This window comes from Myxine glutinosa, chromosome 2, assembly GCF_964187855.1.
Source record: "Myxine glutinosa chromosome 2, kmMyxGlut1.1, whole genome shotgun sequence".
In the NCBI taxonomy this organism is placed as follows: Eukaryota; Metazoa; Chordata; class Myxini; order Myxiniformes; family Myxinidae; genus Myxine; species Myxine glutinosa.
Window position 1 is genome coordinate 99,200,128 of NC_136262.1, and position 25,667 is coordinate 99,225,794.

At 47.9% G+C, this 25,667-nt stretch overlaps 1 protein-coding gene across 2 annotated transcripts; it reads left to right on the forward strand.

The window, feature by feature from the left end:
- The first annotated feature begins 390 nt into the window (after positions 1-390).
- Positions 391-24,831, forward strand: LOC137415401 (uncharacterized). Of its 2 annotated transcripts, XM_078771345.1 has the most exons (5): positions 407-514; positions 992-1,064; positions 18,388-18,451; positions 19,764-19,906; positions 24,614-24,831. In XM_078771345.1, exons 1-5 carry the CDS (start codon positions 483-485, stop codon positions 24,626-24,628), a joined length of 327 nt encoding a protein of 108 aa, XP_078627471.1. In that variant the 5' UTR covers positions 407-482; the 3' UTR covers positions 24,629-24,831. The 2 variants fall into 2 exon arrangements, 1 of the variants encoding a protein (XP_078627471.1); XR_013622324.1 differs by lacking the exon at positions 992-1,064 and having other exon boundaries at positions 391-514.
- The last annotated feature ends 836 nt before the right edge of the window (positions 24,832-25,667 follow it).

Sequence of the window (25,667 nt, forward strand, 5' to 3'; positions counted from 1 at the left end):
TTTCTTCAATGGACTGTCTGGATTGGTCGGTTTGTATTTCTGCAGGAAAATTCTCAACCTTGCCTCATTCACAGATAATAATGTTCCCTGACCATAGAGTGAACAGACATATTGTTCAACAAGGCTGTCATCATCAACAAAGGTGGTGTTCTCTCCGAGACTGCCTAAGCCTTCAAGATGGAGAGGACTCTTTTCAGCTTTCTTAAGTGGATTCACCTTTCCCTTCCTAAAGAAGGGTGATGTGTAATCACATCCTGTCAAGCATGATATCCTGGCAATGCCTTGCAAAGTACTGGACCAATGTGGTTTGCTAGTGCAGTGATATGGGCGTACCTTCTAGTGTTATCACCAGAATGTGCAAGGTCCATCCACACATTGACCTTTAGTTGTCTGGCATGATAGAGGAGGATAACCATGATATCAGTGTCTGTTGCACGGACAACGACATTCTGTCCTGGTGATGCTTCTGACACTATGCTGAGATGGTACACCAGGCTAGTATCTGCCTCCACATGTGAGCATATGTAGTCTGGTACCTCATTGTGTTCTACATTTCCTGTTAGCGTAGATGTATACTGAAGACACTGATTTTCATGTGCAACAACAACTTTTTTTTGTTTTATGATAGCTGCATAATTGTTAAGTTTCCACTCCTCCATGAAGAACTTGATAAGTGCTGTTTTGAAATTTGGTGATCTCAAGGCATATCTGAAATCTTTAGGACTTAACTGATCTGCACCAGTGATGTTAAATGATCCATCATTTGCACCTCTTGCCTGTTGCTCAACATTCTTTATGCTTTTCACATAACTGTCACAGACAAAGTGTATTTCATCTGCCTGTGTACTGCATATAATCTTCAGAACCAGCTCTGCTACTTTCCCAAAATTATGAGGCAAGTTGGTGGGCAATGACTGGATTATAAACATGCCATCATAAAGAAATGTATTAACCACTGTTGGCTCTGTGTGTGTGTAATCAAATCTTCAAGGTGCTTGGAGAGTTTGTACTTAGGTGTCTTCTTCACTGTGCCAAAAATGCTGGCCAAGGAGAGGGGGACCGGAGTAAGTGGAAAAAGAAACACCTTTTCAAGCTCAATATTTCTGGTGCAAGCAAGATAGACCAATCTGCCCATCAAGTCTCGTGTTGTCTTCAGCTCAACAACCTTTTCATCTTTACCTCGGATTTTGCTTTTGATAGCAGAACTGGCAAAGTTGCTTACTTTTCTTCTTTGCAGTGGTCTCTCAAACCTGGTAGGATCATCAAAGCATCCCTGGACGAACTCGTCTTTCCACTTCTTCCCCAAGACGAAGAGATTTAGCATGTCATCTTTTACTTTATCTGGCATTTTCTTGCCATCAGCTATACAGTAGAGATTGGTGTCTTCAAGCAAGGACTCAACAAAAGGATTCATAGTAGTGTGGGAGCTGTGCTCGCACGATAAAATCGGACAAAATGGACGACGCCAGGAATTAAGTTTCTCTGAGCTATTTATTCCCAGCTCACTCAAACGAACTCCAAAGCACTGAATCAGCCCATCGAACGGGCGGCAATATATATCAGAAACTCGACACACAAAAGCCACGCCTCTCAGGTGGGGCGTGGTATGCAAATAGATAAGCCACGCCTCTCAACGGGGCGTGGTGTGCAAGGCAAGCGTTCGCCCGGTAAAGGCAAGTCTCAACACGCCCGGGCGAGTCCGGACACGTGACCGCTCGCCGGTTGCGTCATCGGCCGGTGCAGGGTAATTGTGTCATGCTACCGGTAACCGCTACACGCGCCCCCCCAGAATTAACATGCACCAGGAGAGACAGTTTGAGGGGGGTCTTGATGACCCGGCCGAAACGACCCCTGGCGATTCGTGTGGGGGTGGTAGGTGGCGGGGCGGTGGATGATCGGGCGAGGGGCCTGGTTGACGGGAGACGGCGCCGTCGAGGAAGGGCCAACCGTGGAGGTTGGTCGAGGTCCAAATGGGCCGGCTTGAGGCGGTCCACGGAGATACGGTCCGCCTTGCCGCCGATGTCGATGGTGAACGACTTGTCGTCCCTCTTCAGGACCCGGAAAGGTCCATCGTACGGCGGCCGGAGCGGTCCCCGGTGTGCGTCGTGCCAGATAAAAACGTACTCCGCAGTGCGAAGTGCTGGGGGGACGTGGGGTTGGGGGCAGCCGTGGTGGGACGTGGGCACGGGGGCAAACCTCCTGGCGGCCTCCTGGAGGACCGAGCGTTGGCGAGCCGCGGACCAGGGGCCGGTGGCGTCAGGGATGAATTCGCCCGGCACGCGCAGTGGCTGGCCGTAGACCAGCTCGGCGGTGGAAGCCTGGAAGTCCTCTTTAGGGGCCGTTCGGAGGCCCAATTGGACCCACGGGAGCCTGTCGGCCCAACCGTCGTCCTGGAGGCTGGCCCTGAGAGCGGCCTTCATCGAGCGGTGGAATCGCTCGCACAAGCCATTGGCTTGGGGGTGGTAGGCCGTGGTGCGGTGAAGCTTGACCCCCAAGGCCTGGGCGACCGCGCCCCAAAGCTCGAAGGTGAATTGTGGACCTCTGTCGGAGGAGATGCCCAAGGGGGCGCCGAAACGGGCAATCCAGGTGCTAATGAAGGCCTGCGCCACGTCGGGGGATGTTGTTGATGCCAGCGGGACGGCCTCCGGCCACCTGGTGGTCCTGTCCACCATTGTGAGGAGGTGGGTGAAGCCCCGCGAGGAGGGAAGGGGTCCCACCAGGTCCACATTGACGTGGTCGAAGCGCCACGCAGGCACGTCGAATGGTGCCAACGGGGCCTGGGTGTGCCGGTGGACCTTCGTGCGCTGGCAGGCGACACAGGCGTTGGCCCAGTCGCGGACGTCTTTACGGAGCCCGTGCCAGACGAATTTCGCTGCCACGAGCTTCTGTGATGCTTTCCGGCCCGGGTGGGAAAGGCCGTGGAGGGCGTCAAAAATGTGCCGCTGCCATCCGGTAGGCACGATGGGGCGAGGTTGGCCCAGGGAGACGTCGCACAGGAGAACTGTGCCTGTGTCCTCGAAGGGGACGTCGGCCAACCGAAGGCCTGTGTCCGCTGTCCGGAGGACTTGCACCGTGGGGTCTGTGGTCTGGTCGGCCGCCATGCGGGCGAAGTCCACACCCAGGTGGACGGCGTTTGCGCCGGACCGGGAGAGGCAATCGGCCACAGCGTTGTCCTTGCCCGCGACGTGCCGGATGTCCGTCGTAAATTCGGGCACGGCGGAGAGGTGGCGCTGCTGGCGGGCCGACCACGGCTCCATAACCTTGGCCATGGCGAAAACCAGGGGTTTGTGGTCCACAAACGCCGTGAACGGGCGGCCCTCCAAAAGATGGCGGAAGTGGCGAACAGCCAGGTAAAGGCCGAGGAGCTCGCGGTCGAAAACGCCATACTTGCGCTCGTTAGGGCGAAGCTGCCGGCTGAAGAAGGCCAGCGGTTGCCAAGCTCCGTTCACCCACTGTTCATGCACGGCGCCCACCGCGTAGTCGGAAGCGTCCGTGGTGAGGGCGATGGGTGCGTCGAGCGCCGGGTGCGCCAGCATGGTCGCGTTGGCAAGGGCCAGCTTCACGCCGGTGAACGCCGCGTCCATCTCTGTGGTCCAGGCGACGTCATGCTTGGCCGGCTTGCCCCGGAAGGCTTCGTACAGGGGGCGCATGAGTTGGGCGGCGCGAGGGACGAACCGGTGGTAGAAATTTACCATCCCCAAAAATTCCTGTAGGGCCTTGATGGAGCGAGGGCGCGGGAAACTTGTGACTGCGTCCACCTTGGTAGGCAGCGGGACGGCCCCGCGCTTCGTGATGCGGTGCCCCAGGAAGTCGACGGCCGTTACGCCAAACTGGCATTTCGCCGCGTTGATGATGAGGCCGTGCTGACCGAGGCGCTCAAAAAGCGTGCGCAGGTGGACGAGATGCTCCGCCCGGGAAGTGCTGGCGATGAGAATGTCATCCAGGTAGACAAACAGAAAGGTGAGATCGCGCAGCACACTGTCCATCAGCCGCTGGAAGGCCTGGGCCGCGTTCTTACGGCCGAACGGCATTCGGAGGAACTCGAAGAGGCCAAAAGGTGTAATTACAGCCGTCTTCGGAACGTTGGCCGGCCGGACAGGTACCTGGTGGTAGCCCCGAATGAGGTCGACCTTGGAGAAGATCACCCGCCCCGCCAAACGGGCGGAAAAGTTCTGTATGTGTGGTATCGGGTACCGGTCGGGGGTGGTGGCATTGTTGAGGTGGCGGTAATCGCCGCATGGTCGCCATCCACCACCCGGTTTGGGCACGATGTGCAGGGGCGAGGCCCACGCGCTATTCGAGCGCCGCACAATGCCCAACCGCTCCAGCGCGTCGAATTCCACCTTCGCTGCGGCGAGTTTGGCCGGATCGAGGCGGCGAGCCCTGGCGTAGACCGGTGGACGTGTGGTAGGGATGTGGTGTTCGACGCCGTGCTTGACGGCGACGGCCGAAAACGTCGGCTGCGTGAGGGCGGGAAACTCGGCGAGTAGGCGGGTGAAATCGTCCACGGCCGGGAGTGCGCAGGCTAGCTTGGTCGGAGCGGAGCCGCTCAATGAGCAAGCGAGCGAGCTGAAGGTCTCCGCGTTGATGAGCCGACGCCGTTTGACGTCGACCAAAAGCCCATGCGCGCAAAGAAAATCTGCACCCAGCAAGGCCATGGGCACGTTTGCCGTGATGAAGTCCCACCTGAAGCGCTGGCCCCCGAAGCAGAATTCGACGCTGCGCGAACCGAAGGTGCGGATGGAGGAACCGTTTGCGGCGACCAAAGCGGGACCACAAAGCGCGGCCTGTTTGTCCTCCACCGAGGCGGGTATCACGCTCAGCTGAGCGCCAGTGTCGCACAAAAAACGCCGCCCAGACTCCGTGTCCGTGATAAACAGAAGGCTGCCTGAATGGCCGACACATGGCAGGCAGCGAGCGCTGGCCTGGTCGTTTCCCGACCTGCCGAAAGTGCACGGTGGGCGGCACGTTCTGGCCTTCTGCCCGAACCTGGCGTGGTAATAGCACATGGTCCGCTCTGGTGGAGGCTCCAGCGGTCGCGTCGGGTTCGGTCGACGGGGCGTCGCGGCGGCCACAGCCGTCAGTGGCGCAGACTCGGCCGGTGGAGGTGCCGGTCATGGCGCGGGCGTTGCCTCGGTCAGCCCAGGGTCCCAGACGGCCGCTCCGACGTGTCGCCTGGCCGAGCAAAATTTATCGGCCTCCTTAGCCAGGGTGCGAGGGTCCGTGATGGGTGAGTTAGCTAAAGCTAACCGTACCTGCCCGGGTAGCTGCTTGAGAAACAGCTCGTGGAAGAGGAAGTCCGGGCTGTGGTCGCCGAGTAGAGCAAGCATGTGGTCCATGCTTTCGGACGGACGGGCCTCGCCCAGCTCCGGGAGGTGTAGTAGTTGTCGTGCGCGTTCGGTCTCCGTGAGTCCAAACGCACCGAGGAGTAGGTCTTTGAGCGCACCATGTTTGTCGGCGTCCGGCGGGTGCTGTAGGAAGCTCAGAACCCGGGAAGCGGAGGAGGCGTTGAGCGCGGAGACCACGTGGTGGTAGCGCTTCGTGTCCTCCGTAATGTTCAGCGGGGCGAATTGAGAAGCCACTTGAGCAAACCAAACGGCCGCGTGAGATTCCCAAAAGCCCGGGAGCTTTAAAGCTACAGCTGACTCCATCGCCGTGTTCGTAGAAAGGGGTCACCAATTGTGGGAGCTGTGCTCGCACGATAAAATCGGACAAAATGGACGACGCCAGGAATTAAGTTTCTCTGAGCTATTTATTCCCAGCTCACTCAAACGAACTCCAAAGCACTGAATCAGCCCATCGAACGGGCGGCAATATATATCAGAGACTCAACACACAAAAGCCACGCCTCTCAGGCGGGGCGTGGTATGCAAATAGATAAGCCACACCTCTCAATGGGGTGTGGTATGCAAGGCAAGCGTTCGCCCGGTAAAGGCAAGTTTCAACACGCCCGGGCGAGTCCGGACGCGTGACCGCTCGCCTGTTGCGTCATCGGCCGGTGCAGGGTAATTGTGTCATGCTACCGGTAACCGCTACAGTAGTATCAATAATCTGGGAAATGTTTTCCAAGTTTATTTGGAATTTACTGACTTTCGATTTTCGTGTTTCATGGCTTGGATTTATATCCTTCTTTATTGCTGCTTTTTCAAACAGATGCCTAACTATGGTGCTTCTCGCTGATCTAGCAACTGTCCAGCGCCTGGTTGCTCCTTGGCTTTGATGACCACCTTTAGAGGCCATTTTTCCCTGCAAGCGGGGGTTGGCCTTTTTCGGGGACCGTGGTTGTTGTTGTTTTTCGGTCCCCTTTTTAAAGCAATGTTTTACGGCCGGATGCCCTTCCTGCCGCCAACCCTTTTTGTCGCCTTTTTACGACAAGCAGGGAATTACCAGTGAACTGGTACTTGGCTTTGATGGAAAGAAGTTTTTCCAGTTTGTCATGAAGCTGCATCTGCATTTATCGTACTCTCGAGTGCTTGATCCACTGGTTGTCTGGCAAAGGAATTGGATGACAACCTCACTGATAAAGTGCCGCTTTCAAGTTGTTGCCTAATGCCAGGATGGGTAGTATCCATGTTCAAGAGTCTGTGATAATACAAGCACATGTAGCACGCATAATTGTGGCGACTTGCAGCAAAAAAAATGTCAATCATTTTCCCAAGCATGACGATGAAAAGATCCACATCATTTGTTCGGACAGCTCTACTGAACAGCATGTAGATATCAACCATGTCAATGTCGTTTCTCCAGAACTGTGCATTAACACCATGTTTACCAGCTCTGGTCTCATCACAAAAACTTTCATAGGTTGTCATGAATGCTATGTAATCATCACTTTCCTCCAAATCTTCCATCCTCTCAGGTGACGGCAATGCCTGAACAGTCTTCAGAGCTTCAACCAAATGTGCATAGCTGTCATTTGGCTCTTGCAGTTGCAAGAACAAATCAATGTGCTTGATCCGCTTAGCAGTGGCTAGGAGCACATGCATTCTTCTTGACTGATTGTAGTATTTTCCTGACAGAAAGGCATTGAGGGAACCCTTGGTGAGGGCACCACTTTCCATTAATATGTGGGCTGCACCTCATGCATCTATTAGGTACCCCATTGCTGACAGATAGCGGAACATAATATGGAAAGCCCCAAAGCAAATGAAGACATTGTCAAACTTAGGTCGCATTGTGTCCTGCAATTGAGATGCTGGCTTGGCTGTAGCCAAGTCATAGGTTGTTGAAATGAAATCTTCCTTACACTCTTCAGCAAGGGTCACATTTCTTTTCATCGTTTCATTCACTACATCATGTTGTGTAGGAGGGGCTCCGATGTTTGACAAATAGCCTATATTTTGAGATGGTAAATCATCTTTGGTTATTGTGGAGTTCCAGCCAGACCACATTGGTACTTGTTTGTTTGTTTTGCAAGATATTGTCCATGCAACATCTCTTGCAACTTAAGCTTTGTAGTTTGCAGGATTGTCCATGGTTTGTATATCAAACGAAAACTGTGATATCTTGAGTTTCTTTCTCACTGGTTCTAGTTCTGTATTTGGTATTTCAAGACTTCTCTTGCTTTGTGCTTTCATAGACAATGATGCTGATGCTGTAATTGATGGTGGGTTTGTAGTGGATGTTGTCGCTGTTTCTGTTGATGATGATGTAACTGGAACCTCATTTTGGATACAGATGCCCTGTGTGTCATGATACATTGATTCATCATAGTTGTCCCATGCTGGGTTCGTACTTAGTCCTTTGTTTGGTTCTAGGCCATCGGGAAGAACTTGTTTCTTCTCAATAATGTTGGCAGCAATTTGAGTCTCATATTCTTCTGCAGTATGATATCCTATACAGTGGCCGAAGTGATTAACAACTTCCTGAACCTTCCTGGAACCAGTAATACTCTTCAAGCCCATTCCAAGCAATATGTGTTTAGTTGGCTTCACTCTTCCACCAGTAGCTTTGTAGATGTCATCTTCAGCTGATGATTCAATATAACGCTCAAGTCTCTCACTGGCTTCATCTTTTGAGCCAGTGTACATAATCCGATAAAACACTGATAGTTCAGCAGGTATATTCGTACACTGACCTTCAAGGATCGCTTCTACTGTAATGGGGTTTGGAAGAGTGTTATTCTCACTGAGCTTCTGGATCTTCGCTCTGAGGAACAAAGCTACATTCTTTATTTCGTTGTCCATTGCATCCTTTGCAATAGAGATATAGATACCTTGTTTTTTACTTTCTTGGCCAACCAGAAGCTTACTGCCATAATATTCTTTGATTTTGGACAAAAGATGGTATGGCTCTGGGATAGGCTCCTTAAACCCTTCTTCTACAAGGAATTTAGTGTAGGTTTCATTGACATCCACCAATTTCTTTGAGGATTCTTTCAGAAAGATTTCAGAGTTTATATATACACAAAGAATTAAGTTAAGCACCCCCCCCCCGTTTTTTTACAACCTCGCACATTACAAGTTTGTTGTCGTCAAAACAGTGTAATATACCCATGATATTGCTATATTTTCTGGAGAAGTGATATTATGGTCACATAAAAACAACAATCATGCCGTTTTCAATATTTTATTCTGAATAATTTAAGGTGAAATTTTTTGGGAATTTTAGGCATATTTTCACCTCAATTTAAGTATGGAGCTATAGGTCCATCACGGACAGTGTGGATGACGTTTATGTTTTCTAACGTACAGTCATTGTTCTGAGAAGACCTCTAGCGATCTTTGCGTCAATAACGTGTGTAGGACCCACGTGATCGGATCACTGACTCAACCAATCACTTTTTTTCACTTTGATCACTCAATTTCATCAATGGATAATTGCTAATGTCATACCAATCATTATTTGATCTCACATACCTTAGAATATATGCCAATGTATACATATACACAAAGAATATATATTAGGGGGTGCTTACCTTAATTCGTTGTGTAGGGGTGCTTAACTTAATTCTTTGTGTATATAACAGTAATTTTATGAAAGCAGTTTTTCGTTTGATTGCGTATGTTGCGGCTTCATCTTTTGTTTGGACCTTGGCACCCTTAGAAATATACCTGCCTCTGCACGTATTATGGTACTTAACTTCCTTAGCTACAAAGTCAATGTGTTCATATTCACGAAGAAACTGTTTGTCTTCCTGCTGACTTGCAGCATTTATAATACTGTCCTGTGCCTGTATAGTCTCACATGGAGCTAGTGTTTCAAAACCGCTTTTGAAATGCTTGCGGTTTGGACCTTTGCAGAAAATACACTTTTTCTCCAGCACTCCAGTACTTGAGATAGCTGCCATTGCTGGTTTCTCCACCATAGATCTTGTTTCAACAGTAATATCTTTATCAGAAGATGTTTTCTTTTCTTTTGATTGTATCTGATAAGCTGTAAATTTACTATAACAGCCACTGTGAAAGCCATAGTGAGGCAGTGGTTCAACTTCAAAGTTAATGGATTGACATATAACAAGGTACTTTGATCTCTTCTGATACTGTTCTCTGGCTTGGGCTATGTCAGCAGCTGTTCCCCATGTCTGTTCAGTGAATGGAACCACTGCATCACCATCGTGTTCTTTATCACCAATCATATGCAGCCTGGTGTTGGCTTAGCGGCTAGGGTGCCAGCTTAGGATCCTAGGATCCTGGGTTTGAATCCCGGTCGATCGCTGAATTAACGCCAGGGGGGTTGACTCAGCCTGTCATCCTTCCGAGGTCGGCTAATTGAGTACCAGTTCACTGGTAATTCCCTGTTTGTCGTAAAAGGCGACAAACAGGGTTGGCGGCAGGAAGGGCATCCGGCCGTAAAACATTGCTTCAAAAAGGGGACCAAAAAACAACAACAACCACGGTGCCCGAAAAAGGCCAACCCCCGCCTTGCGGGGAAAAATGGCCTCTAAAGGTGGTTTTTTTAATATGCAGCACACACTGCAACGGCACTTCTATACGATCATCCATCTGAAATAAAACACGTACAAATATATATATATTATACTCACAAATACTGAAATCAAAAAATTGATCTAATGTGACCAATTTTAATAATATCTCAAAAACGACATCATTTATCTCCATTTTGACTTCAAATCTGTATTCTACATGTAAAGCGCTTTCATTTGATATATTACACTAATTTTGGGTAAAAATTATATTTTTCAGAAAGAAAAGTGGATTTTGGCCAAATACGGTCAAAAAGGCCAAAATGGCAATTTTGTCTTACTTGGGATTAATAAGACTGCTTTTTGGGGAATCAGCACCTCTTTTTACATAGAAAATGGTTGTCAAACCATATTTACCTAAAATTCTGATTAAAGCCATCTCTCTCTTGGAATAAGTGGGGGAGGGGGGAGTGATGGAATAAGTGGGGAATAATTCCAAGTGATCTTGGAATAAGTGGGGGAGGGGGAGGGGGGAGGAATCGTTAGTGGGGGAGGAGGAGCAGCATGAGTTGGAGAAGGACCGTGATGAGTCCTGGGAGCAATATGTTCATGAGACAGAGCTGATCCATAAAAGACTGGAGAACTCCTTCAAAGTTCTTTGCAAAACACTTTGTGGAATGAAGAGCAACAAAATGCTTGCAATGGTAGGAAGGCTTTTCTCAAAATAAGCCTGTATTGAAATTTAAATCTTTTCACCATAACATTTTCTCGATTAATATATATGTATATATATTGTTGCGAATATGGAATTTGGCCTCCATATCCGCTTGTAAATATTCCCCTATTTTCTCCAATACTCCCCAACTTTCCCCAATCCCCCATTCCCTAGTCCCATTGCATGTAAATAACAATCAGTAGAGCCGACCTTCCCCTTATTCCCCCATTAAATGTCGTGCCCAGGTCCACCGCACCACACGTAGACAACTTTCGGACATCTTCCTAGTTATTCTTATTCTATGTCAGTTAAGGCCTCGTCTCCATTAATTATGACTCTTCGTTGCACCAGAATGTGATTATATGGCATCAGTAGTGAGTTTAGGACCTTTCCCATACCTCCTTCCATCTTCTTCCCCAACAATTACAACAACAACAGAAGAGATGGCGGCGGAGCGGGGGAGGATGCGTCCTCACACCGGCTCGATTAGCTCCAGACCATGCGCTCCACGGGGTTACCCCGAAGGGGCTGGCTGTCAGCTCCTCGTCAGGGGCGGAGCCAGTAACCCCCCCCGCACGCACCCAATGAGAAGCAACGTGCCGATTCCACGAGGCGGAGCTAACGAGCCGAGGGCGTGTCACTCCCCGCCGGATATACGCAGCCGCTTGCCGGACGTGACGACGAGAGATGCGCCCCGAGCTTGAGACGACAAGACGCCACCTCGAGCGCTGAGAGACCTCCTGCATCTGTTGGGCCGCGCCATCCTGTCCCTGAGCACAAGGTGCACCTTGTGCTGGCCATCGAATACCCGCTTTCCTTGTCATCAATCCCCGTGTGAGTCAGTTTTTGTCCTGTTTCTCTGTGGTCTGTCGGGAATAATATAAGGTTGTGTCTAAGTGCCTGTCTTCCTATGATGTACCTCTCGTCCCTGTAATCTGACCTTCCGCACGAATATAACCTCCTCCGGAGGTCTTGAGAACTGAACCCCTGGTGTCGTATTGTGTCATTATAACCCAGCCGGGTGTCTTCTCTTTCCTATTGAGCCAGCGTAGCGCGGCTTCGTCGACGTTCGAGTACAATCGGGTAATTTGTGCGGACACGACGGCCATTCCGCTCGGCCCACCTTAACATCAAAGTCGTGTCTGTAACAATTGGTGTCGGGAGTGAGATTCGAGGCCCGACCAAATTTTGAAGAAAAAAAAACGAATAGAGAAAAAAAAAAATTTGGTCAAAATTTGGAGCGGCCGAAATTTGTTTTGTTTTACGAAACTCGAATTTTGCAAGTCGCGCTATGGCGGATCAAGACGGCTGGGGTCCGGTAGGGGAGAGTGAAGCAGGGTCGATCCAGGACCAAAATGAGGGACAGGAGGAGAGCGAAGCAGTGAGGGCGGCAGGTTCGCAAAATAGCGCCGTCACGCACGAAGAAGCGGGCGCGCAAAATGGCGCCTCGCTGATCACCGCGCCAGCGACCGTGGCAGCGCCCCCGATGGATTTGAACTTGTTTTTTATACAAATGACGGCCCTTATGGCCCAGTATAATGAAGAAAGGAAAAACAGTATGGAGCAAATGAGGGCTCAGAGTGAGCGATTGGAGGGCCAATTGGGGGTAATGGGAAACCAAATGGGGGTAATGGGAAACGAAATGGGGGTAATGAGGGACGAAGCGAGGGGTACCAGTGAGGGATTAGACAATAATTTTAAGGGATTAGACAATAATTTTAAGGGATTAGACAATAATTTTAAGGGATTAGACATGAAATTTGGGAAATTAGACGATAGATTAGGGGAAATACAGGAGGGGTTAACGGGGGTAGAAAACAGAATGGCCGCTCAAGAGAATCAAATGGAAGGGATGCAAAAAGGGTTAGAGGGGTTAGAAAACACCATGGAAGGCAAATTGAGGGACATGAGGGACCAAGCGGAAAGGGAAGTTAACCAAATGGGGCAGCAGATAGAGGGGGTCAGAATGGGGGTAGAAACCAAACTGGATGCTCACAGGGAGGAAATGGAGCAGATGAGGGTGGCATCTGGGCAGGAGATGCAAGTGATGGGAGAGCAGATCAGAAGAGGAGTGAGTGAGGAGGTCGGAGGAGTGCGCGAGGAGGTGAGGCACTGTAAGGAGCACATGGAGAAGGAGGTGAGAAAGGCGACTGTAAAGTTACAAGGGGGCATAGAGGTCCTGACGCAGGAGGTGGAGCAGCTGACGGTGGGACAAACGGAGTTAGTGGAGCAGGTTCAAAGGAACACTGCGGTATTAGGAGGTTTAAAGGCGACACAGAAAGAACTAAAAGATGACTTGGTAGCGACGAAGAGGGAATGTCAGATGGTACGTGAGGGACTGACAACGAGGTTGGACGAGGTGATAGAGGTAAGGGAGACGAAGGACCGGCAGGTGAGGACGCACCTGGAAACGGTCAAGGTAGCCTTGGAGGACGAGCTTGAGGAGACGTACCGGGGAATAAAAGAGGTGAAGCAGAAATTAGAAGAAGTGGAAGAAGGGGTGAGCGAAATTAAGAAGCGACGGAGAGAGGATAACAAAGAGATAAAGGAGGAAGTAAAAGAATTGGTCCAAAGTCTGTGTTTGGATCGTGATGATGTGCTCATTAACCGGATGAGGGATTCGCAGGTGATGGAGGAGAAGCGAAGAGGAAGAGGACCCGGTGTAAGTGGTGACCAATATGGTCGTGCGTATGATGCGCCAGGTGATTTAATAAGCTTGGGGGTCGAGATAGACCCGGGTGTTCGTGAGAGGCCACTGGTGAAGTGTGCGACAGGTCTGGTGTGCGAAAAAGGAGGGGTGCGAGAAAGTCCGACTCTGGGGTGTGTGAGGAAAAAGTGCGTGCCAAGGAGTGAGGGTGCTGGCGAGAGTGAGTCGGTCGTAGCGCGTTTGCGAGGGGGCACATGGAAGCGCGGTGTGGTGAGTGTTACAGAGGATGTGACGGGAGAGTGTGCGCGAGGAAGGTGTGTGACGGACAGGTGCATGGGGAAAGAGTGCGCTGTCAAAGGCAAGGAAGAATGCACACCTGTGGTGAGTGTTACAGAGGGTGTAACGGGAGAGTGTGCGCGAGAAAGGTGTGTGACAGACAGGTGCATGAGGAAAGAGTGCGCTGTCAGAAGTAAGGAAGAGTGTCCACCTGTGGTGAGTGTTACAGAGGGTGTAACGGGAGAGTGTGCGCGAGAAAGGTGTGTGACGGACAGGTGCATGAGGAAAGAGTGCGCTGTCAGAAGTAAGGAAGAGTGTCCACCTGTGGTGAGTGTTACAGAGGGTGTAACGGGAGAGTGTGCGCGAGAAAGGTGTGTGACGGACAGGTGCATGGGGAAAGAGTGTGCTGTCAAGAGTAAGGGTGAGTGCGTTGTCACGAGTGGAGGTGAAAGTAGTGAGAGTGACATGGAGCGTGAGTTAGTGGTGACAGGTGAGCGAGGATGTACACCTGGGATGGAAGGATGCACACCTGGAATGGTAGAGCGTGAGTGGGAATGCACGCTGGAGTTGGTGGTGAGGCACGTGGTTGGGTGTGCGAATGAGAGCACACCTGTGATTGTCACAGAGGAGGTGACCGAGGAGGGGGCGCGAAGAGGTGTATTGGTGAGGTGTGCGAGCGACGAATGTGTGCCAAAGTGTTCGGTGGTCAGGTGTGTGACCAAGGCTGTGAGTGGAATGAGTGTACCTGGGTGTGTAAGGAAGGGTACGAGGAGCATGGGCACAGCTGGATGTGTGAGCAAGGAACGGGCTGCGGGATGTAAGCATGCAGGTGAAGCATCGACGTTAGACGGGGTAGAGTTTAGAACGACTTATAGCCGAATCGGGCCCTCGGTGCGTGCCGGGCCTCGCTTTGAACGGCCGCGTCCAGGCTCCACTAGGCGGAGCTGGCAGCCCGATAGAAAGGGTCGTCATGGCGACCACTTTTTGGTGAGACGTGCCGGCAGGTCGAGATCGGGGCATTGGATGGCTCCACGCCGAGGTGGTGCGTGGGATCTCGGCACGGGTAAGCCCCCGTCCCTGCACCGAGTGCCGGACGCATCCAGCCGCTGGCACAAAACAACCAGCATCCATTGCTTGGCTTTACGAAGCCAGGCTTTGGACAGGAATTGGCGCACCGAGAGGCAGTAGTGAGTAGACTGGGTGATGAGGTTAGTGTTTGGACCCAAAATTAGAGAAAAACAAAATTTGATGATTGGCAAGGGATTGGCAGTAGTGATTGGCAGATGATGGGCAGTGATTGGCAAATTTTTAATTTGTTGAAATTTGATGTGCAAAATTGGTAGTGAGAGACCCCCGATGTGGGGGGATGGCATCCCTGCCACCCTTTCCATGTGTGGGGGGCAAAGGAGCAATAGTTTATGGGGTGTATGGCAGTGAAAACTAGCCCGGGTGGGTTAGGATATTGTGTGTAGGGATCTAGAGAAGATGACCTTAGGTAACGTTAAGGTTAGTTAGTGACTGATACCTGTAGTGGGGACGCAGGTAGATTAGTGTGGATGATAATGACGTGGGAGCGCAATAGTTTAAAGGGACGACTGGGAAGCGCAAGTTTCAGAAGGGAGTAGTTAGCTGAGATGATGCCGTGTGTGTGAGGATGGAACAGGTGTGATTGCACAGGTGTGCAATTGGACAGGTGTGTGGAGCAGTGTATGAGTAGTGAGTATGTGGATCAGCGCGAATGCGCTTGGGGAGAGAAGGGTGCAGGTGGCACCAAGTGTGAGAGCACAGGTGTGCAAGTACAGGTGTGTGGAGAGAGTTGGAGTAAGTGGTACGGAGTGGTGTGCATGGTGCGAAGGTGTGGATGGGGGAAGAGTGGACCCCTTTCACGAATACCCGGGGCGGGTAGTGTAAGTGTTAGGTAAAGGGTACAGGTAAATTGTGGTTGGATATTGGCATCTGTGGTGCGGGTGACAGAATGATGTTTGGATGGGTGCATTAGTGTTGTGGAAATGGCTGGGCGTGTAGCCTGTTAGTGTGTGTAGTTGGTTGGGCACTCCACCACTGTAAGGATGTCGGCCAGGTGAGGCCGCAGGTGGGCTCTGGGAGCTGGTAGTTGTGAGTGGGTGCCTGAGGATCCCGGGTGTGGATCGGGCAGCCCCGTGCCAGAGAGGGCACCGAGTGGGGAGAGTGCCAGAGGGCCTTCCCCAGGTAGTTAGGTTAGGGTGAGGAGCAGGTAAGCTCGGAGGCAACCGCAGTGGTGGAGGTGTGCAGGTGGGTAGACCCACTGGGAGAGGTACACGTCGCAGCCCAGAAATTGTACGAGGGCACCGGGAGATGAATCGGGGGAGTGAGACCCCAAATTGAAGAGCACCACAGTTTGGCCAATGGGAATTGGTTTTTAGAACCCATAGTGTAAGAGGGCCAATGGTTTGGCCGGAGGAAGACCCCGGGTAGTGTAAAGTTGTTAAAGTCATTTAGGAAATAGTTAGGATTGATGAACCTGTCGCACCATACGCAGCCACTTACCTGTGGTGATGATGATGACTCCACACCTGTGTTTTCTTTGTTTGTTGCAGGAAATGAAATTGCTGTGGATTTGTGAGACGCATCACGACGTGGATGAGACATTGGGGTGATTCCATCTCTCCCTCCCTAGGAGGGACTGATGATGAATTGGTAATGGCAAATTTTGATGTTGAGTTGAAAATGGCAAATTTTGATGAGAGTTGAAAATGGCAAATTTGATTGGTTAGGAGGGAGAGAAGACGAATTTGGTTTATGGGAGGAACGGGGAAGACAGTAGGGATGTTTGTCGATTTGTAAAGTAGATGTTTATGGGTAGTGTTGTGTTTTGTGGATACAGTAAGGGGTAAGGGAGGGGCCATGTAGGTTACCTGGTGGGGGGGGGGCGTACGATAGGAACGTACCTGTCTCACCTGGTTCCCATGTGCCCCCAGTGTGCATCATCTTGTATTGCGTGCACTTTTGCGCCCTTACCACCTTACTCACTTGTTTCTTCTTTTGTCTCCCACCTCCGAGGATCTGGCTTTGGGGTAGAGAGAGAGGAGAGAGAGGTGCTGGCTACGCAGTTGTGGGCCTGCACTTTCGCTGTTGGCTGCCTGGATCGATACACCATATGGACCGCAATGTTTGTGGCCACCCACAATGGACCGCAGCTCTTTTGCGGCCAAGCACCACCCGTGGAAGGACCTATGGGTCAACGTGGCACCTATGCCATAAAGGTGAACCACTGTTAATTAACACCAAGTGCACCACAAGAAGAGCAAGAGACACCTGCAGGGTTAGGGGTTGTCGAATTTATTTTTATTCCAATGAACAATGGTGACTGCACCGATTGGTGGTGGGGTGGTGCTTTTGATGCTGGGAAAGGGTGCTCTGCACGTTATTAAAGGCCGTCGGCCACAGAGCACTCGTGGGTTGGTGTATCGATGCTGGCAAGCGCGCTCTCTCTATGCATAACATCTGCATGTGTCCCTCCAAAAACAGGTCCTGGATCGTAGTGTAAATAGCAGCGTAGTCGTGTAAATAATGCTCCCTACCAGCTGTATGTGTAGTTTGAGAATTCTTTCCGGATTCGGTTATCCTGTGGGTGTGTTTCTGTGAGGAGAAGGGTGCAACGTCGCAGGGGGACATATTTACTCATTTGTGAATATCTGTAAAACTGTCGCACTCAGGGTAGAGTTAATAGTAGAGGGAACTACATTGCGTGCCACACTAAAGTAGGTAAAAATTTATCGGGTCGGGACGCCCCGAGGGTAGAGAAGGGTGCAATGTTGCGAATATGGAATTTGGCCTCCATATCCGCTTGTAAATATTCCCCTATTTTCTCCAATACTCCCCAACTTTCCCCAATCCCCCATTCCCTAGTCCCATTGCATGTAAATAACAATCAGTAGAGCCGACCTTCCCCTTATTCCCCCATTAAATGTCGTGCCCAGGTCCACCGCACCACACGTAGACAACTTTCGGACATCTTCCTAGTTATTCTTATTCTATGTCAGTTAAGGCCTCGTCTCCATTAATTATGACTCTTCGTTGCACCAGAATGTGATTATATGGCATCAGTAGTGAGTTTAGGACCTTTCCCATACCTCCTTCCATCTTCTTCCCCAACAATTACAACAACAACAGAAGAGATGGCGGCGGAGCGGGGGAGGATGCGTCCTCACACCGGCTCGATTAGCTCCAGACCATGCGCTCCACGGGGTTACCCCGAAGGGGCTGGCTGTCAGCTCCTCGTCAGGGGCGGAGCCAGTAACCCCCCCCGCACGCACCCAATGAGAAGCAACGTGCCGATTCCACGAGGCGGAGCTAACGAGCCGAGGGCGTGTCACTCCCCGCCGGATATACGCAGCCGCTTGCCGGACGTGACGAGAGATGCGCCCCGAGCTTGAGACGACAAGACGCCACCTCGAGCGCTGAGAGACCTCCTGCATCTGTTGGGCCGCGCCATCCTGTCCCTGAGCACAAGGTGCACCTTGTGCTGGCCATCGAATACCCGCTTTCCTTGTCATCAATCCCCGTGTGAGTCAGTTTTTGTCCTGTTTCTCTGTGGTCTGTCGGGAATAATATAAGGTTGTGTCTAAGTGCCTGTCTTCCTATGATGTACCTCTCGTCCCTGTAATCTGACCTTCCGCACGAATATAACCTCCTCCGGAGGTCTTGAGAACTGAACCCCTGGTGTCGTATTGTGTCATTATAACCCAGCCGGGTGTCTTCTCTTTCCTATTGAGCCAGCGTAGCGCGGCTTCGTCGACGTTCGAGTACAATCGGGTAATTTGTGCGGACACGACGGCCATTCCGCTCGGCCCACCTTAACATCAAAGTCGTGTCTGTAACAATATATTCTGCCTTATCTTGTAGAGCGAATTTGTGCATTCTTCTTTGGCGACCACATCAAAAAAGGCAAGCTGCCCAGTCAAGACAGGTAATAAAGATTTGTATGCTTTTACTTAGAATTTACTCTCAAAGTGTTATTTTTACAGTGAAAGCCTTCTGGAGAAAAATAGGACAAACAGGGATTGAAAGTAACACATGTTTATACGAAATCGGTGAAAGTTTATTTTTTTTTCTTCGTGTCACAGAAAGACATCCATCAGTTTCCTCTCATTTTATCTTGCTGATGAGGCCATCTGTGTTGTACTGCAGGATATTAGGGTTATGTGTGCATTTCTTGGGTTGAGGAGGTTTGCGTTCTGGGTTGGTTTTTACCACATGCCTTCTTACAACTATAAATATATATGTTTGTACATGTATGTATAAAGGGGTGCCCTACATCTGGCAAATAAAATACATTTACTTTTTCATGCAGGTGTATGAATCAAGTTGGCACCCCTTTTTGAACTTTTCTCGAGCATTACTTGGTTCCTCCTGAGGACACAAGGGCAGTACAGCATGCACACGAGATTTTTTGAATGTCCCTTCTTTTCTATTGTTCGACATTTTCTATAAGCTATGGAATGTCCCTTCTTTTCTATAGTTTGCCACATTACATGGCACATACCCTTGTATAAAGGGGTTAATTTCCATGCCCCTGGAATTTTACCCAAGAAATTTTTTTTTTTTTTTTTTACATCCCGATAGGAGGTGGCTCGTGCTTTCTGTTTATACCTTGCAAAACCTACACTTGTCCGACTAACTCTGTCCTGCCATTTTATTAAAGCCATTGGTGTAGTGTCCTTGGTCTTGGGCATTAATAATGATTCATTCTCTGTCCCAATTGAGCTGACCTCTTCTTACCCATTCCAGTGATCCTTCTTTGTATATCCCCAATCTGTCCAACTGTTTTATATTTTCCTGCTCTTTTGTCTTTCTCACGGTTGACATTTTATATCTGCTGGTATTTCATCGTGTATTTTTATTTTGTCTTTTTTTGCAATCGTTGGGGCTGTATTCATTGCTGTTTCGGTTTGGTGTGTGACATCTTCGAATCACACCTGGTTTTGGAAGTTTTTTTGGAAGTGTTTGTGTGTGTGTGTTTGTGGGTATAAGTAATATTTGTGTGTATATAATAAATATGTAAAATAATAAATACTGATTCCATGCCATCCTTTAAGGATAATGTTATGCTCCCTTTCTAAACTCGTTCTTCCCCCTTTGGCTAATGCTCCTTTGCCCCAATTTCTGCCTTTTGGTTCCTCATGCAAACAGATAATATATCATGATTAAATATTTCCGTTGTTTATGTAGCAGAAAAATGGTTGTAGTTGAGTTTTTAAAAGACCTTTATCCATTTTCAGCTTCAGTGGAAAACCACAGCACTGGGCCATTTGAAGAAGATGTCCACTTTGCAAACGATGAAGAATACAGTCGCAACAGCAAAATGTTGTTTGGAAAGGAAGTCGGTGTGTTGGCGAAACTAAAAACGATTCGCCTAAAGAAGGTCAGTTTTCCACAAGCAATCACTGTTGTACTGAGAAACCAATTTCCTTTTTGCAATAAGTTGGATAATTTTCACTTCCTCCTGAGTGCTCATCAGAAGTTATCCGTAAACCCACTCGACGGCTCCCGGTCGCTCCCTGGGGTTTTGTTCCACACACATGAGATGAATAATGTAGCTGTGTAATTTGATTTTAAAAATAAATTTGAGTGTGTGTGCGTGTGATCATCCTCAATCAAAGTTATTTAATGGTGCACGTACATTTATATGTACAATTTTATCAGTCTGAGGTAACTTAAACTGCTTTGTCTAACAGTCTGAGGAAGGTTACCGTGAACATAAGTCTGTGTCTGAACATAAGTCTGTGTCGAGTCAAAAATCTGAAATTAGCGATTCAAAAACTTGTTGCCAGGTAAGTACATTGCCCATTATGAATAGATGTAAAAATGAGTGATGGCTTACAAAATATTTTCAAATTTGTACAAAGATGGATTCTTCAGCCAGGGATGATACAACCAAAAAAAATATTTATTGAGTAATTCGATTTTAAAATAAGGAATTAACACATCTACCATTCATTTTACATCAGATGATGAAATGGCACAAAAAATTGACCAAAATCGAATGTTTGTGGTTGAGATAGGAGAATTAACATACAGGTAGGAAGTTGTGAATTTAAAGGAGTACAAACCATGGTGTGTGAACCAAAACTGCCGATTAATGTGGGCTATTCCACATCAGGTGAGATGATTTACTCCCACACACATGACATCAGGAGATAGAAGAAAGAAGAACAAGCACATCTTCAGACGTATATGGATGATACTTGAATGGCTCATTTTTCCACTAATTTTGCTGACCTTGGAAGGATGACAGATTGAGTCGACTCACCTGGTGTTATTTATTGGAACAGCAAGGGCAACAACTCAGGACACTTTAGAATATCAGCCTGCCATCTTAACCGTTAAGGCAACACCAGGTTTTTATCAGGAGATAACACTGAATAACATTCTAATCCTTACCATCTGGAAGAAAATCTGAATTGATGCTTGATTTTCTTTTGATTAAAGAAGCAAACTAGAACGGCACTCAGTAGAGAGCATACCTCCACCTGGTTGGCCATATCACTCAATGGTGAAGAATCGCTTTTAAAATTCTACTAGCTGGATCCGGATCTGGATCTTCACCAAAATTGAATCGATTCTTCCTCGTCACACACACAACCTGTCCACCAAGTTTCGTCCAAATCCATCCATAACTTTTTGAGATATCCTGCTATGTATCGTTTTTGGCCCTATCTCCCAATGGTGAAGAATCACTTAAAAAATTAAATAATTCTCATATCCGAATCCATATTCAGATCTTCACCAAAATCGAGTCGTCCTTGTCAGACACCCAACTGGTCCACCAAGTTTTGTCCAAATCCGTCCACAGCTTTTTGAGATATCCTGCTATTCATTGTTTTTGGCCCGATCTCCCAATGGTGAAGAATCACTTTAAAAATTCTAATAGCCGGATCCGAATCAGGGTCTTCACCAAAATCTCATCATTCCGTGCCGTCACTTTTTTTTACCTTTTGAGCTATTGCCATCAAATTTTCACCAAAGCTTTATTATCATATATGGAGAAGGCAAATTAATAATCTGGTCAAAAGGTCAAAGGTCAGCATCACGTAAAATCATAAATTTCCACCCAATTGACCTGAAATATTAAGAATTTGCATATTGGGTCACTGAATTGGTTCACTAATCAAAAGGTAGGGGTCGATTGTTTATAATATCAGAAGGTCAAAGGTCAAGGTTGCATAAAACTGTCAATTTTCATCCAATTGACCTGACATTTTAAGAATGCACATATTGGATCACAGAATTGGTTCACCAATCAAAAGCTACAAGTTGATTATTTTTTAGATCGAAAGCTCAAAGGTCAAGGCTGAATAAAATCCTCAATTTTCATTTTGTATTTAAAAAACAAAAAACTGTTTTCTTTTCATTATTTTTTGCATATGGAAGAAGAAGATGCAAATGGACGAGGACGGCTTTGCGTTTTCAGATGCGTTCTGGTTTTGTTTTCATTTGAGCAAAATATTTTCCACTTAAATATTACTGTGTGTGTGTGTGTGTGTGTGTGTTTGTGTGTGTGTGTGTGTGTGTGTGTGTGTGTGTGTGTGTTTAAATCACCAAAGCAACACTTGCGTTAAGGGTTTGAGAAAGAAAATGGTAAAATCATTCAGCCAAAACAGTTAATCCTCCTCAGAAGAAGGCCATGGTGATTAGGCTGACTGCCATTCACTTTATTGAGAAAAGTAAGTGTCTTCAACCAAAACTTTTGCATATTGTCATTCCCCTTTGCTCCTTTGTCATTCCCCTATTTATTTATTAGTCCCCTACCGGTGTACACCGGAGGGGACTTCAGGTTTTCACGCCGTCCCTCCGTCCGTCAGTCAGTCAGTCTGTCCGTCCGTCACGCAAAGAACAGTTTTCCGGACTTTTTTTCTAAACGCTTAATGCTAATGATTTCAAACTTGGCACATCGTTTCCCCATGATAAGTTACAGATCAAGTTCGAACTTCACGACGTTTCGATCATTTTTGACAAAGTTATGGCACTTTGAACTTTGGGAATTCTGATAATTCTGATGATCCTTAACTCAGTGCCATTTTAAGTTTTAATTTCCTTTAAAAAAGATTTTCTCTGCAATAATAGGACCGATTGAGATCAAATTTTCACCATAGGAGGGACTCCGTCTGGAGAATATTTTAATGGTAATTATGACGTCACAGGTCACGTGGTTCGGGCGCCATATTGTTTTTCGTGAAAACACGAAAAACCCTTTTTCTCTGCAACGGCTGAACAGATCGAGGCCAAACTTTGCAGGCAGAATCGCATACCCATGACGAACAAAAAAAGTCAGCGAGCATGACGTCATGCGTCACATGGTTTCAGAGTTATGACGTTTTTAAGCATGAACCTTTAAAACCGAGCCCCTCCCTCATTTTTGATCCAATCGAGGGGAAACTTCACAGATCTGTTCCGCATGTCCGTCTACTAAAATGTCCTTTTGGAATTTGTGATAGCTCACGTGGTTTGGCAGATATCGTTAATTAAACGAAAATATTTTAAAAAATGGATATCTCTTGAATCGCTTTATTGATCGACGTGAAACTTCATACTATAGTAGAAGTCATGAAGAGTAACAAGTGTGCAAAATTTCAAGATGATTGGATGTACGGTCTGGAAGCCAGAAGTTGTTATTGCGTGAAGAAGAAGAGGCGTCAGGTGTGCGGATTTAATTATTTATCACATGTACAGGCTGAAAGCATCGTTGGACACGACCTGTCGCGGTCATTTTAACCTCAAATAAAATTCTAATTTAAGATTTGTCAATAGCTGAGGTATATTAACAAACGAATAAAACAGATTTGGTCAAATTCTGACTTTTTTAACTCGATCGCATTTGACAGAGTTGTGACAAGCTGAGGAAGAAGAAACCTCGCATTGGCTTCTCCAATGTGCCATAAAAAAATGGATATCTTTTGAATCGCGAGTACCTCAGACCGTGAGTTGGTAATAATTTATATAATTCACACAGTGCAATACGTGCAGGCCGCTCCACGGAGCGACCTTGCGGGCTTATCAACGAGGCGAGGCGTGACACACGTGTCTCAGCATACCTCAGATCAAGTTTGAAAACCAGCGTGATGAAAAGTGTATGATGAAAAGTGTATGATGTTTGTTTGTGAGAAAGAGAGGTTGAAGCTATCCCGGTAGCCCCCCCGCCCCGCACCACCTGCCCCCCATAGCCAAAACCAAGTGTCATTTAGTGGTATCACCATATGCCAACAAATCTAGCTATATTTAACTTTCTTCACCACAACTGCAGCTTTTAGTCCACGTTTAGCAAATTTTACTTTAAGCTGGCTGATCATGATCTACATTGAAATGAAAACAGCTCGGAGCATGTCATGCTACAAAATGCAAAGATGCATTTTTGGCTCAACTGGACTTTGGTTCGGTGAGTTTATGCGATCGAGCAGTGTCCGTGGGTCACTCAATGAGTGAGTCCGTAAACACTTCAGTCATTATCGCTTGAACCAAACACGATTTTGATAAAACATGGCCACAAGCTGCATATCTGATGCCTAATGAAGGTGTATTGACCATATCAAAATCTGCACTCATTAAAAGGGTCTATGGGGGGCAGGGTGGTTTGCCCCCCACAATAGGTATTTGCTCTCTTCTCCGAAACTACACACACAATTTTGATGAAACTTGGCTACAAGCTTCATATCTAATTCCTAATGACATCAAAATCTGCGCTTATTAAGGGGGATTACGGGTTGGGGGTGGTGGGGTGTTTGCCCCCCCCACCCCACCCTCCCCCCCCTCCCCCCCAAAAAATAAGTATTTGCTCTCCTGTCTGAAACTACACACATGATTTCAATGAAACTTTATCACAACCTTCATCGCCCATGATGTACCAAAGTTTGTTGATGACATTAACAATATCAGGGTCTGAGTGGGTCTATGGGGGGTTTGAGTGACTTGCTCCTGATCCAGGTGAGCTTCAGGTCCCACGGTCCTATTTTTATGAATGGGTTTGACAATATCACCTTGGGTTATGGAATGTGGTGTGCTTGTCAATGTTCTTAAACAAGTGCATAAAAGATCACAATTTAATATTGTTGTTCCTCTTATTCCTTTTACACAGCTGCATTGTCCCTGAGATTTGGGGGAAGCCCGTCATCCCTGGTTGAAGTCAGAAATTCAATCAGATGCAAGTTGAACAGTTTCACGTTGACCTTTTCTTCTTCTTCTTTTTTGATGTGTTTCTGTTGTCTTGATGTTTTTCTGTTTTCAATTTTTTTGGATGACCTTTTCTTGTTTGTTTCTTTTGTATGCATTTTTCAATAAAAAACAAGTTCTCAACCTTTTTGTCATATGGGTATATTGTTAATTTTAGGTATACACTATATCACTTGGGTAATCCGGTATAATCTGGAGTAATGATTCCAGTCGTAATTTGGGTGTAAGCTGGAGTAATGATTCCAGCTTTGCATAAATATATTTAGAAGATGTTGTTGGTTTGATATTACTGGTGTAAAGGTTGAAAAGCATAGGCACGAGAAATCCTTGTGGGAGGCGATTCTTAAGTGTTTTCATACGTCTTGCATTGTCACCAAAATGTACACTAAATTTCCTTCAATCGGCATGTTCCAAGAAGCCGAATAGTCGTCCTACACTTAGGGTCTTGGCCAGTTTGAGCAGCACGCCTTTCCTCTTATTCCTTCGGGGTCTTCGCCAGTTTATTCCTTCGGGGTCTTGTTCTCTTATTCCTTCGGGGTCTTGGTCTTGGGGGTATTAGGGGTCTTGGACAGTTTGAGCAGCAGGCCTTTCCTCTTATTCCTTCGGGGTCTTGGCCAGTTTATTCCTTAGGGGTCTTGTTCTCTTATTCCTTAGTGGTCTTGGCCTTAGGGGAATTAGGGGTCTTGGCCAGTTTGAGCAGCAGGACTTTCCTCTTATTCCTTAGGGGTCTTGGCCAGTTTGAGCAGCAGGCCTTTCCTCTTATTCCTTAGGGGTCTTGGCCAGTTTATTCCTCAGGGGTCTTGTTCACTTATTCCTTAGGGGTCTTGGCCTTGGGGGTATTAGGGGTCTTGGACAGTTTGAGCAGCAGGCCTTTCCTTTTATTCCTTAGGGGTCTTGTTCTCTTATTCCTTAGTGGTCTTGGCCTTAGGGGTATTAGGGGTCTTGGCCAGTTTGAGCAG